Genomic DNA, 13,825 nt, shown 5'->3' on the forward strand with positions numbered 1-13,825 from the left:
ATACTCTACCTCCTTGGCGCCATTTACCAGTCCATTCTAGTTTACTTCTAGATATTTTGTTAATAAAGAAATTCAGGAATGGATTTATTTCCAGGAATTTACTTGAATTTCATGTGCCCTTGAATAGTCCAGGTAAATAATATTGTCGCCATTAGGCTTAGTTTGTTCATAAGCTTAATTTAAAGTGATTATTATTGGCAAAAAAAAATTCGAAAGTTAAGTAAGGGCTAGGAGTGGTAGGTTTTTTCAGCAGTTTTGTCAGAAGACAGGATGAAGATAAAAGCTCTTTGGTTAACTAAGTCAATTTTCTAATACTTCAAGACCTGTATGTTTTGTCACTTCTAATTTTAGACCATTTGCCAGTGACTGTATTTTTGTTATTTTTAAAAAATAAGTTTTATAGAGTTTTTTTCTTAATGTTACTACACTTGATGAATGCGCATTTCTAGTACATTAATCACCTAATCGTTAGCCTTTCTTTAAAGTAACTTTTGACAAAACAAAATTGACTGTCCTGTAATTGGAGTTCACTGAAGACTTCTTGCTGGATCCATGTTTAATTTCTTACATGAAAATTAAAAGCAAAAAAAACCAAAATCTAGAAAGTCAAAAAAGAACATAAGACTTCAAAAAGACAGTCTAAATATCCTTTAAGAAACACCTGTTGAAGACTGAGGAAAATTCGTGGACTTTCCTCACAGCTTCCAGTGTTATGCAGTAGAGGATAATCTTACTCCAGATTTTGAAAGATTAAGGGATGCCAGCTTCAGAGAGCTCCTTTTGCTGGTAAGTCATTTTTTTTTCATCAAAAGCTACATTAGTGCAACATTAATTCAATGTGCAGAAGCCACCAAATTTTACTTCAGAATTTACTTAGATGCAACTCTCCCTCTAACACATAGCGTTCGTGGTTGTATAAGAAATTTTCGAGACTGACAATGTGTCGAGATTCAAGAAGTAGCACAAATAGAATATAATTATGCAAGGAAAAGAGGCACTTTAGCAAGTAACCATCTTGTTAGACCGGTTAACTGAGGTGAGACTTCAGTGAATTTTTTGCATTTGTGCAAAAAATGGGGACTTGGCTGAAGAAACTGAGAGGCTCCATCTGTGATAACACATAATTCTGTATGTTAAAGCACCTTAGTGAGGTTGAGGTCCTTGGCTGGAGAAAGCTGAAACAGCCTTTCAGGTGCATGTCTTTTGCCAGGTGAAGATTGGAAGCATTTTTTATGTCTGTGGTATTTCTGTATTGGGGCCTCTCTGAAAGCTTTCCAATTTTGTTCTTCTGAGAAACACTTTTGAAATAGAACTTTTCCACAAAATAAGAAAATAACTTCCTGACTAATGTTTTCTTTTTATTCTATTTGAGGGGAAAAAAAAAAGTTTACTGGCATTTTCCATCAATTAATGTGTGACTATGCAGTTGTTATATGGTATAACGTGACTTTTCAGTACAGAAGAGGTGGAATTAACATATTGTGAAATTCCTGGCTTTGCATTTCAAAACTCTACTGTCATGTTTTATGAACATATTTTTTTACGTAATTCCCTAAGGATTTTTTTTTAATGCAAAATGTTTTAGGTGTCTAAAAATCTTTAAAAGCAGTATCGTCCATTGCACAATGCTACAGAATTGGAATTATATTTTGTTCAAATATTAGAGCCTTTCCTGTTAGTGCATTGAGTTCTTATTGCTCTATCATAAGAGTCACCTTCCAATTCATTTTACTCTTACCAAACTGATTATTGGTCGATCAAGAATAATAACTCCTACAAGTGTCTGAGTGATCAGAGTACAGGAAAGTGAGCAAGTAGGCAGGAAACTTCAAATTGTGTGATGGATGATTCAAGCAAGGGACTGAAATGAGTTGTTCACAAGCATCAGAGTTATACAGCCACAATGGGGAGTTACGTAAGTACTTCTTCCATTTAAAGAGCTTGATACTCCTAATGAGACCTACAGTGTGGTGTCAAAGAACATAGAACATAAAACAGTCAAACAGTGATAGCAGAATGCACGGTATTTCAGAGTAATGGTTCTACGTCCTGACAGTTTAGTTTTTAAAATGGGAAAAAAAATCATTGTTTTCAATCTGATCATTCTATTCCAAACAGCCAGGTGTTCAGCTTTTTTTTGTGTTACCCATAATTGATTCATTTCTGGATATAATTTGAACATTTATAACATTATTATTAGAATTTTGTTTGATCAGTTTTAAATATTTATGTCAAATGACATTTTATGTGCTCTACAGTTAGATGTGCTTTTTTTCAAATGTAACAGTTTCAATACTGGAAGAATGATTGATATCTGATAACATTCATGCTGATGCGTGCTGTAACGCGTGCCATAGCAAGTGTAAAATAATAAACTCCGTACTTTGGCTAGCATGAATGTAAACATCACAGTTTCCTGTGTAATACAAATGAAACTATAGTCATACTTTGAAAGAAAATTTATTACTATATAAATAAAACTGCCCTGACTGACTTTCATAAAAATGTAAAATTGTTTCCCTCTAAATATTGTGGGAAAGAAAAAGGAATGAACCTTGAGAACCATAGTGCTCTATTTGAAACGGCATTTTAATTACCATGTGAAGGAATAGGTCAGTTAATGAGGTGCATAAATATTTTGATCAGGTACTTTTTTTTATCAAGTTACTGATATCAATGATTGTTTTGCAGTACCGGTTGTGAAGCAGACTTGGGAAAGAGAAGCTGCCCTTATTGAATACTACAGTGATTATGCAGACATTTCAATTCCTACTATAGATTTAGGCATACCTAACACTGACAGAGGTGAGCTGTTGACTGTTGTGGTCAGTTTTGTGCAAATTACAGTGTAAGGATGATAAGTTTTATGGGTGATATGTATATTTCATGTGTCGTATAGAAGTAAGTAATTCTGTATTTCTGTAGCACATTGTGCAGCCTAAACTAAAAGAATGCTTTTGCAACACAGGAAATGGATGGAGAGTACAGTTCACCTGTTCAGGGAGAATGTTTTTCTTTAGTAGAAACCTAAATACTGTGAGTATGACAGCATGGTACACTGATGTACTCCAAGAGACAAAGATTGGTGTTATTACTCTGTGTAGGAGTAAGAACTCTTGAGTTATTGACAGTTGTAAGATCATCGATAGTAGCAGAAGCCATAGATTTATGTCAAAAGACCTCAGGCAGTGCCAGCTGGTTACTGAGGATAAACTACTTGCCATATGGTATTCAAATATTTTATGGTGGTGCTTAGTATGTCTTGATTTAAGCACAAAACCTAAATGTTAACTTTGGAAGTTCTTTTTATGACAAATAGTGTGGTTTTGAAGTAGTTTACTATTTGTTTGAATGGAAAAAAAAGGTTATGGATATGATGGCTTCCACAAGTTTATTATTTTTAGGGTTTTTTTCCTTCATTTGATCTGTTCTTAGGGTTATAGTTTCTGCTCCTACTCACCTTCTGAATTAGAATCATAGAATCACTAGGTTGGAAAGGACCCAGAAAAGGCATTGACTCTCTGTAAGCACTGCTCGATGATAACCTAAACATCTCTCTGTTATCAACACAAATCCAAAACATAGCCCCATAGGAGCTACTGTGAAGGAATAGCTATTCCAGCCAAAACCAGCATACTTCAACTGGGAGTTACTGCATTTTCATAAAAAACCAAATAAAATTACTGGAAGTAGCTTCAAATATAGTATCCTATCCTTATTTTTTAATGTGTGTTTAGTAATTGTAATAATGATAACACTAATTGCTTTAGATAGTTGAGGTTAATAAAAACTGTTTGCAATTAGATTTTTCCAGTATCTGAAGAAGACTCAGTAGAACTTATTGTTTCTCTTATCCTGCTCATTCTGAACAAGGGTTTCACTTCTCAATTCCTAGTGAAGAGCATTTTAACTCTCAACTTTGTTACAGTCTTGTATTAAATGTTAAGACCTTTCCTTGGAGGAAGTCATCAGGATGTGAGTTTCTGGTTATGAGGAGAGTAGATCAATGTAAATATTTACAGGCAATCAGTGGACCTGCCTAATGTGTCATGAAATACTACGAAGATACCCTGGTGTATTTTGCAGAACATATTTCTATCATAATCTCCTCATTCTACAGTTTTGGAAGTTCAGAGTAGAAGTTTGCCAGGTATTATCCAATAGCTTAACAGGATAGCTGCAGTATAGCTTATTTTTCAGGTTTCCATCATTCAAAGAATTTCCGCACATCAACATTCTTCAAGACCACGTTTCTGCATAGAAAGCGGTAATTGGTTTGGAACAATTGGCACAAACACCATTCAGCACAATGAAGGAACCTGCATCTCGAGTGTTTTAGCAGTGATTTCCAAAATATTTTGCATAGTGTCATAAGATATTTATTTAATTCATGGATAAATGTTTATTTCAAATGAACTTTATTTGAATGTACATATGGTGTTATTTTTCTTTCTTTAGGTCACTGTGGGAAAACTTTTGCCATTTTGGAAAGGTTTTTGAATCATAGCTCTCCCAGAACTCCGTGGTTAGTCATAGTGGATGATGACACACTAATAAGGTATACATTGCAATGTGTCAGGAATTGCCACTATTCAAGTCAATAGGAGTTTTAAGCATATTAATTTCTTCTTCAATATTTAAGAGATACTGCTCTTTAATTGAAATAGAGTTATATTCCTTCAAGGAAGAAAATTGTCCCTTTCCTTCAGCATTCCTTGACTGATAAAATGTAATCTTGTAACTTGATAAAAACTGCACATATAGCCTTATTAGATAGTCTTATTATCTGAATATGATTACAAATTATTACATATTTTGATTCTTTAGTGTAGGCATATCGGAGCTGATTGGTTTTAGTCATTTGCGAATGCACTTTGTAAGATCTATTCTTCACATAAATGTGCTGGAAGAAAGGTTCTGTAAGCTAAGGGTCAGTTGGCAAAGCCACCTAGAATGGTGTCCAGGGACTTGCCTTTCTTAGAAAATTAGATCCCATTCACATGAAAACTGAAACTGCAGCATAAGCAAAATAATGCTAAGTGATCAGCCAGCAGAATCACGTGGTCATGAACATGAGAATAAGTAATTCAAGATAAAAATCTGCATTAAATGATGTGACAGAATTTGGAAGAGGCTGTGAGTGTCGATAGAGCACTATTCATATAACTAAATCTATCTTCTTGTTTTTCAATTCCTAGGCAGAAAAGCTGGTTTGCAAAAATCTTGTTTGAAAAACATAATTTGATGTTTCCTCTGAGATGGGACTAGTTTTGTTGAGTAAATTTGCTTGCTTCTTCAGAAAAACATTTTTAAGCTAATTGATTCATCATTTGACCAAATTCAGCTCATAGTAAATAACCTGTCATAAATTTCTGTTTAAAATTTTGTATCTCTCTTTTCATAAGATTTCTGAATTTCTCCTTTCATTTTTGTGCTCTTTACTAGAATGCCATTTAGGGTAGCAATGTCTGTTTCAAAATTAATGTCTACGTGGATTAATTTTTTCTAATGAATTTTCATATTATAGTATCTTCAGGCTCCGAAAATTGCTCAGCTGCTATGACCCAAATGAACCAGTATTTCTTGGAGAGCGTTATGGATATGGCTTGGGAACAGGAGGATATAGTTACATCACTGGTGGTGGAGGGTAATTTATTTAAACTCCTACTGAGATCTACATCAGTCCCTGCTTTGAATGCAAATGTTTTGAATTGCAAAACAAATCAGTTGCAACAGAAACAGTGATGTTTCCTAGTTAAAAATTAAGTTGTATTATAATGTAATGATGCTCAAAGACCGAAATGTCCTAAATAGTAAGAAGTGATTCCTGTTGGGAACAGATTTTTAGAGCAAAGCAGTTGATGCTGAGAAGCATGCATGTTTCAGGGGAGGTCATTTCAGGAGAGGCCACTGAGTGCCTTTTATCAGTTATCTTTATGCATGTTCTCCTGATACTTCGTCTGATGATTTATAGAGAGGTGGCTAAGCAAGGAGTTTGATGTTGTTGTCTTGGAAAATAGTTGCTCATAGAAAGAGGTCATTGTGAGTTGATCTTCTCAAGGATGAGACACACAGATCCCTGTGATTGTATGCAAAATTTGAACTTTTAGGTTCACTTATATTGCAGTAAGAACGATCCTAGGACGGTGATCTGTCTATCTTGTTTGTCTAAAGCAAGTAGTGTGGATGTCTGGATGTTCTTGGTGTCCTTCTCTGTGAAATGTAATAACTTCCTAGATTCTTATCCATCCATGAGTAAATAAAAATCAATTTGATTGTCCTTCTTGTTGTTTTGCGTAGTTGCATAAAACCTTACTTAAGTAGGGTTTATGCTTGAATTAAGAAACAAAACTACTGGTGCTGGTGTGTTTCCTTGTTACCAAACTTCTGTATGCTTTTACTGTACTTCTATATCTTTTTAGTGTTATCTCTTAGTTTCTATTCTGTGAACTAGATGTGGAAGTCTAGGGGTTATTTTCATTCTCTGGTTTGAACAGGTAGAGGCACAGGTGATCCGTCTTTCTCCCTACCCTAATTTTGGGAAGGTTCATTGTAAGTGAAGAATTCTATATAACTGAAGGGAGACAGTCCAGATAATAATCTAGCAAGTATATTCCCCAAATGTGTGCAATTTACATTACATTGCACCTTCTGTGTGACAACACCTGCTGGTCAAAAATCCCAGCTCTTTTTTTCCTTTTGTTCTCCCTGAAGGCTCTAGCTTATTATTCCTTCTCTGTTCGATTCCCAGGTATGGAGATATGACTTCCTACTATCATCTCCACTGTTGCTTTTTCTTTTTATGGTACTTGGCAGACTTCAGAGTTGCAGTGATAGTGGTGGAGTCTTCTACAACTTTAAGCTGACAATATTTCCAAGTCAGTCTTTTTGCCTTAGCATTCGCTATTTGTAGAAGTTTTGCCTTGTCACAGGGTCAAGCAATGGATTGTCATATAGTGAATGAACTCATGAAGCCATGCAGCAGTGTGAATCTTTTTAGTATAATTTGTAGCAGCTAGAGTAGCTTGTATTCTGATCAGACTGGGTGGTGATGTGACCTAAGAAAAGGCAGCTATGGAATACTAGTCAAGACTACATGCCCTCAGCTGTTGAATTTAAGATGTCATCGTGTTTATGGTCTATTGAAGGCTTATTTTAGTGTTAATGATCTAACAGCTCCAGCCGCTGGTTGATACTTAAATGAGCAAGGAAGGATGAACAGAAGAGCCTTGCAATGGCTTCAAGGAACATTTTTCACTTATGGAGAGAATTCTATATGAACAAGAATTCAGGGAGTGACAGTTCAGGTTTAGAGTCCTTTTAACTGCTACATGGTAACAAACTAAATACATCTGAGTAAGAGGAGAATATCCCTTTAAAGTCTTGGCTGAGTTTAGGAGGAATTGTCAGCTGCGGTAAAAAATGGTGGCTAAGTAATTGTTGGAAAAACAACAGTTGGCAGAATTGATATAATTAGTTTTCATTATATGAAGTAATTATCTTTCAGAAAATGTCTTTTGCACTACTTGTCAGTACTGACTTCTCAAATTTTGAAATTTCAGATATGTTGTACCAGAGGGCTACGTTTTGTCTTGCAGTTTTAAATCATTTAGCAGTGTTTATTAGTTAAAGTAATTTGCCTTCTCTGGTCATTATCATCTTGTATGTTTCATTTGCTTTTTTATTCAGGATGGTTTTCAGCAGAATAGCTGTTCAGAAACTACTTGCTAGTAAATGCCGGTGTTACAGCATGGATGCACCTGATGATATGGTCCTAGGGATGTGTTTCAGTGGCTTAGGAATCCCTATAACGCACAGCCCGCTTTTCCATCAGGTCAGAGAGTTATTTTTACCAGTATTTGAAATGCATTTCATTCTTTTAAGTATACACATAAAACAGGACTCATAAATATTGGAATCTCATAAATATTGCAAACTGGATCGATGTGTAATGATAACCAAAATGCGGCTGCTATGTCTTATTTCCCTCTAGAACAAGTTTGTTTAAGCAAATGAGAATATTGTCAAAGCATGGATGACTTCAATTCTGTAATAGTTTATAAGATATTTCAGTTACCCTGTGTCTACATTTTATAAAACATGCATTTTTTTAAAAATCCAGTCAGAGGTAGGAACTTTGAAAAACAAGTAGAATTAGGAGCCATATGCTTTGAATACTTGTGAAATCTCCTCTAAGAAAAGAAAAAGGAACCCACACCACAGTATTTCTTTCTTCAAGTAATGGAGAACTGACTGTGAAATTTTTCAGTAAATTTACCTTCTCTACTTATCCAATTCTTCTATTTAGTCAGTGTTTACTATGCTAAAATATCTCATTAGTGAAGATACAAAATCTAAAAGTATTCCCAGAACAGTTGCTTGTTTGTTGCTTTCTGAAGTATGGTGTAAATATGATAAACTGCCTTGTGCTAGCACAAGGGAAAGAGACATCAGAAGACATAATTTTCTTGTGAGTATATTCCCCAGTTTGGGAGAAGTGGGGTGGAATAGATTTGAGTCTTATTTCTGTCTTGCAGAACATTTAACAATCTGTCTGTAGTGTCACAGAAGAAAACGCGATGCATTGAATCCCAGAAAAATTTGCTGCCTCGTAAATCGAATAAGCGCCTTACCCTCTCCCGTGGCATTAAAGAGAAGAAGCACCATTTTCCCCAAAAATATAATGAAAAAATCACAGCATTTAAATCTGTGTAGTTTGATGTTTTTCAGATTTTAATCTAGTTTAGAAACTGGGAAGACCTGGGTTTCTGATATGAACTGAGATTAAGATAATAGCGTACTTGAAAATTAGTAAATTGCTATGTAATTCACAGCAGCTGTCAGTGAGGGGAAAAGTTGGCTCTTTAAATGATCAGTTTCTCATATATTAAGATTTTCATTCTGATTATGTTTACCATTTAGAGAAATGGGAGGACTAAGAATGCAGTATTCAATATTATAATTCCTTGTCTGTATAAAAAAACCTGTGTTTGTTTACTTGCTTGTTTTGTTTATCATCGCTTACTCTTTTCAGTATAGAAAGAAAGTAATGCATCTTTTGAAATCAACAAAATTATTAAATGATTTGTGCTTACTCAGGATTTTCATTTTTGAAAAAAAAAAAAAACCAACCCAACAATTGAAGGAGAGTTGGAAAGAGCGGAACACATTTTACAGATTTGTAGGAATGGCTCTTATACAATAAAACAAAGCACTTCATTATAATGGTATGCATTTGATACTGAATCACTCCAAAAGTGAAATCCTAGAATTTTGATCTTACCTACAGAAAATTACACTTGAATGGTAATTTTTAGTGTCACTTATAACAAACTCTAATTTAACATACCTTGAACAGAAATCCTGTCAACCAGAAAATTATTTTTTCAAGACTTGACTGAAATATTATGGTGTATGGTGTTCCCTGAAGTACATGAATCCAAAATTGTACTATTTATTATGAAACAGAAGCAAAGATCCTTCATCCGTAGAATGTACCTGATGAAGCAGTGTTTGCTCACCCTTACTGGTTTCCTGTTTGTTACATGCTGTGCTTAGATACGTATTCTGTAACCTATTCAAGCAGCTTTTGACGTGGTGAGAATCTTAAGGAGAAGAGGAACCTTCCTATGTTGAAGTAGCAGCCAGGATGGTGGTCTTAAAGTATAAAATCTGGGCAAGAGCAACATATTTGACTTTTGTAAAATACCAAATACAGATTCTTGCACGAAAAAGTGCCAAGATTATAAAAATAGATTCCACAAAATGTAAGGCAGAAGAAATTAATGGGAGTTATATCTTAAGGTCAACTACCTATAAAGTGGTATGATTCTTGGAGAGCAGTGTAATAAAAATGAAAGTTATTAGAGCAGATCTCATTCTGTTAGAATTATCAAAACACCAGCATTTTGTCTATAGCTCAATAAAAAACTGCTTGATTTTCAAATAGCAAAAAGCTTTGGTTGTAGCTATCTAAAACTGTCCCTATCCGAAGTAGATTCTTCAGGTTTTTGAAACCTAGACATTCATTAAAGTCTTTTTCAAAAATCTTGAAGGAGATGGGTTGCAAAAATAAACAATCTGTGGTTTAAATATCAAAGTAATTAAAAACAAACAAACAATAACGCATACTCTTAATGTCAGATTTTGTCGCTTCATTTTATAATGGGACCGTATACAAAGCTGCATGGAGAATGCAGCATGTAGAACTCATTCATACCACCATAAGGAGGTAAAGCATGTGCAGTATTAAATCAGTTTCTAGGAGGTAAAGCACGTGCAGTATTAAATCAGTTTCTAGGTTAGGCATCAAATCAGTGATTCAGTATGCAAATCATTCAGTTTTTCTTCTTATTTAGATCTAGAATAAAACAAATGTGCACCTTTCATGCATTTCTCTTTACACAAACTCTTTACAATAGCAGAATCTTGTTATTTTACCACAGACTACTACAGGTGGGCTTTTTTTACAATGATGCACTTATATGCCATTAAACTGTCAGAGGAAATAAAACACGGTTAGTGCATTAAGCACTCAGCTGTATCATGTGGCTGTCTTGTAATTCTGTGTCCTCTGATATAACTTGATACAGAATAACAATGCAGTTTTGCAGCACAACAATATTTCTTGGTAACCTCTCCGTGTCATAAAGCTTCAGATATTTCTGCTGCTTATGGCTTTATTAGAGTCCTACAGTCACACTGGCTGTGCTAGCAACTGTCTTTGAGAGAAGGAGCAGGAGAATATTACTGAAAATCATTTTCTCGTTATTGGATCCAAACTGTATATCTTAACAGATGCAATACCAACTACATTGTTGGTCACTTGCTTTTCATGACCATTTCACCCTGAGAAACAAGGTGTATCTAATATCAGTGTACTTCGTAGCATAATGACTTACAGTTTGAGTTTAAAATTAAATCTGGACTGATGTAGAAAAAAAACCTTTTGTTATCATCTTGTATGTTTTGTCAGTGCCACATTGTTTTGTTGTGATACAGATGCCATTGAATGGTGATACTTTCTTATTCTGTAGTAGTTCTTTGTTTCTGAGACCAGTGGTTTTGGTTTATTCTTCTATCCTAGGCACGGCCAATGGACTACCCAAAGGGCTACCTTTCTCACCAGATTCCAATATCATTTCACAAGCACTGGAATATTGATCCAGTGAAGGTGTATTTCACATGGCTGGCACCAAACACAGAAGAGTCGCTTAATGGAAAGAAAGTTGGATATAACAGGGAGGATTTATAAGAAGTAGAAGAATTTGTGTGGATTAATGTATTGCACATGAGAGAGAGTCACTCCTGTGATTTTGTGTTCTCACGTTGTTCATTTGTTCATGACATAGAAGACAGTGTTTTGTTCCTACTTGTTATATTCCTTCAGAGCAGTGGAAGAAGACACTTAGTTGACTTTGGATTTTTTTTATGCTTGGTTTCCTTCTTAAATCTTTTGGGACTTTGTACACCAATGAAGTTGATGCGTGTTAAAAATGTCTCATACAATTTTATCTGTTCTGATTTGGACTTGGAGTCAAGCTGCATCAATTTACATTTCCTTCCTTTGTTCTCTCAAAACTCGAGTGATGTATTTGGAAGCCTAACGCTGAATGTGTGTTGAACATCATCTCTCACTGACCTACAGAAAGCGGATCTGTTCTGAAACAGGCGCTTGAGGAATTAGAGAGGAGACATGACGTTTTCTGACAGAAGTCAGATTGTGTGAAGGCTGTGTCCCTTTATGCTCATTTCAGATAGAAATAGTGTTGTTTCCTGGGATAGATGGACCAAGCGTGAAGCACTGTTTTATCTTTAGGTTTATTAGCATTTGTGAGGAATATCATGTTCAAAACCGAATAAAAATATTAAGGACGGGGATTTCTGATGTGGCCACGGGAGGTCACTGTGGCTCCTTCAGAAACCGAAGTCACGGTGTCTCTGTTTGGCAAGTATAAACGTGACTCTTAAAGGTTTTTGCAGAACTAACACTTCAGTACTTCTGATGTGTGCGCTTCAATAGTATATGGATGCCAGCTTTAAAAACTTTGTAGCATTCCTAATTTATATCATCAAGATAAGTAATTTTATGCATACCACGTGTAAAGAGTGATTTGTATTTAAAATATTACCGATTATCCTTTTTTTTAGTAATTCAGTTTTGTAAAAATGATTGTACAAAAACTGGCTTTAGTATGTTCTGAACTAATTTTTATACTGTAAAATACTTCATTTTAAGATCACAGTATATGGCACTTGTATGCTGTTATTTAACCTCGCTTGCTGTATTGTAACCAAATACAGGGTCTTAAAGCCATACTGCCGAATTAATTTGTGTTTTCTTTTGTTTTAGTGGGTTAAAAACTGGCTTCACTCCAGAGTAATGCAATACTTGCTCTTAAGTCGAAGCAGGGGAGCCACTGTTTCCTGTTTCAGTAGTTACTGAAGTTGTATAAATGTTTGTTGGTGAATGTAGCTTGTGGAATTTTAAGCATTGGAATAGCAAGCACATATTCATAAGAGATTTAAATTCTGATTAAATAGGGAACAATCCGTGTTATATGTTTTTTTTCTTTTTTTTCCCCACTATCAGTGCCTTAAACAGTAGACGTTACACTGATACCAGGACTGTGTTCTCTGGTACCGTGAGTGAATTGTTTAGTTATGTTTACTGTTTAGAACTGTGAGAGCTGAAAGCTGAATAAAAGCATTCTTCTATAACGTTTTGTGCCTTCTTCCTCTTTGCAAACTGAGTACAGGATTAGTTAAGCACTCATGTCCTAATTCTATCACTCGAATAGTATGCTGTGGTCGGTTCTACTAAAAGGCAGTTTAAACACTTTTTTCTCTCTCTGTATTCTGTCCTGAGATGCTTTTCCAGACTGGATTCATTTTCAAGTCTCTGGTTTTGTGCAAATAAAAAATGGTTTTGCAGTGGGCACCTCATGTGATTGGGAGTCTTGGATCACAAACTATGTGTCATTGTGAAGTTTTCCAAAGGTCTTGAAACATGGTCCAGTGACTTCCACCTTCAAAGTGGTGGCATGTCACGCCTCGTCGGGCCCTGTAGAGGCAGAATAGGTCAGGCAAAGATGCCTGGCTTTGAGTCTACATGGTGTTGCACATGTAGGCTTCTGTCTTATTTAGAGACCAAGAGCCATCGACTTATTTGTTGTTTGCTTACTCGGACTTATACTTCTGGCCATAGGAGCTGTATTATAAATTCCATCTTTTCTCTTGTCATTAGCTCTGAAGGTTACTGCATGGATTCTAGAGGTATTAGTAACCATTAGACTTCTGATTCCGGTCTTCATAGTTTTGAAAGTAACGAAGCGGTAATTTACTTAAGTATTCTGTTCCCAGAACTCTGACTTTTGAGATAATGATACTAATGATAACTAATGATATGCAGTCCTAGCAGCAGCACGACAAAAGTGACCGTAATTCCATGAACAAACTAAATAAATAAATAAACTTTTAAAGCAATTTTTATAAGTCTGAAGAGTTAAAAGCAGTACTTGCACAGAACAACTCAAAAAAAGTAAAAAGCATTAGATTGTTAATATTTTACAGTCCTCACGTACCAAAAAAACCCCAAAACCCAAAAAGAAAGAGTGTAAGTAGTTTGTTAATTGTCATAATAAAAAGCCAAGATGTTGAAATAAGGAGCTGGCACTGACCATAGCCCGTGTTACAGCTCAAGTTCTTAGCCATCCTTGCCATTTACTGTGAAAACTCCTTTGGAAATTTAGCAGTTGTGGATCATGGTCCAAGACAAAAGGGGATGGGCCACGTGACCTTTGGATGATGCATTGGGCTTTTCATT

The 13,825-nt window shown here is 35.3% G+C and overlaps 1 protein-coding gene across 4 annotated transcripts in view; it reads left to right on the top strand.

The window, feature by feature from the left end:
• Nucleotides 1-12,828, top strand: part of B3GLCT (beta 3-glucosyltransferase) — a 50,390-nt gene extending 37,562 nt beyond the window's left edge. Inside the window, exons 9-13 of one of the 4 annotated variants that reach the window (XM_054078021.1) lie at nt 2,692-2,805; nt 4,459-4,558; nt 5,528-5,647; nt 7,690-7,834; nt 11,087-12,822. In XM_054078021.1, the coding sequence (XP_053933996.1) occupies nt 2,692-2,805; nt 4,459-4,558; nt 5,528-5,647; nt 7,690-7,834; nt 11,087-11,254 (647 nt within the window). In that variant the 3' untranslated portion in view covers nt 11,255-12,822. Of the gene's footprint in view, nt 1-2,691; nt 2,806-4,458; nt 4,559-5,527; nt 5,648-7,689; nt 7,835-11,086 lie in introns of all 4 variants that reach the window. The other 3 variants (XM_054078002.1, XM_054078024.1, XM_054078010.1) reach the window with 3 other exon arrangements.
• The last annotated feature ends 997 nt before the right edge of the window (nt 12,829-13,825 follow it).

The sequence above is a fragment of the Cuculus canorus genome, chromosome 1 (assembly GCF_017976375.1).
Source record: "Cuculus canorus isolate bCucCan1 chromosome 1, bCucCan1.pri, whole genome shotgun sequence".
NCBI lineage: Eukaryota > Metazoa > Chordata > Aves > Cuculiformes > Cuculidae > Cuculus > Cuculus canorus.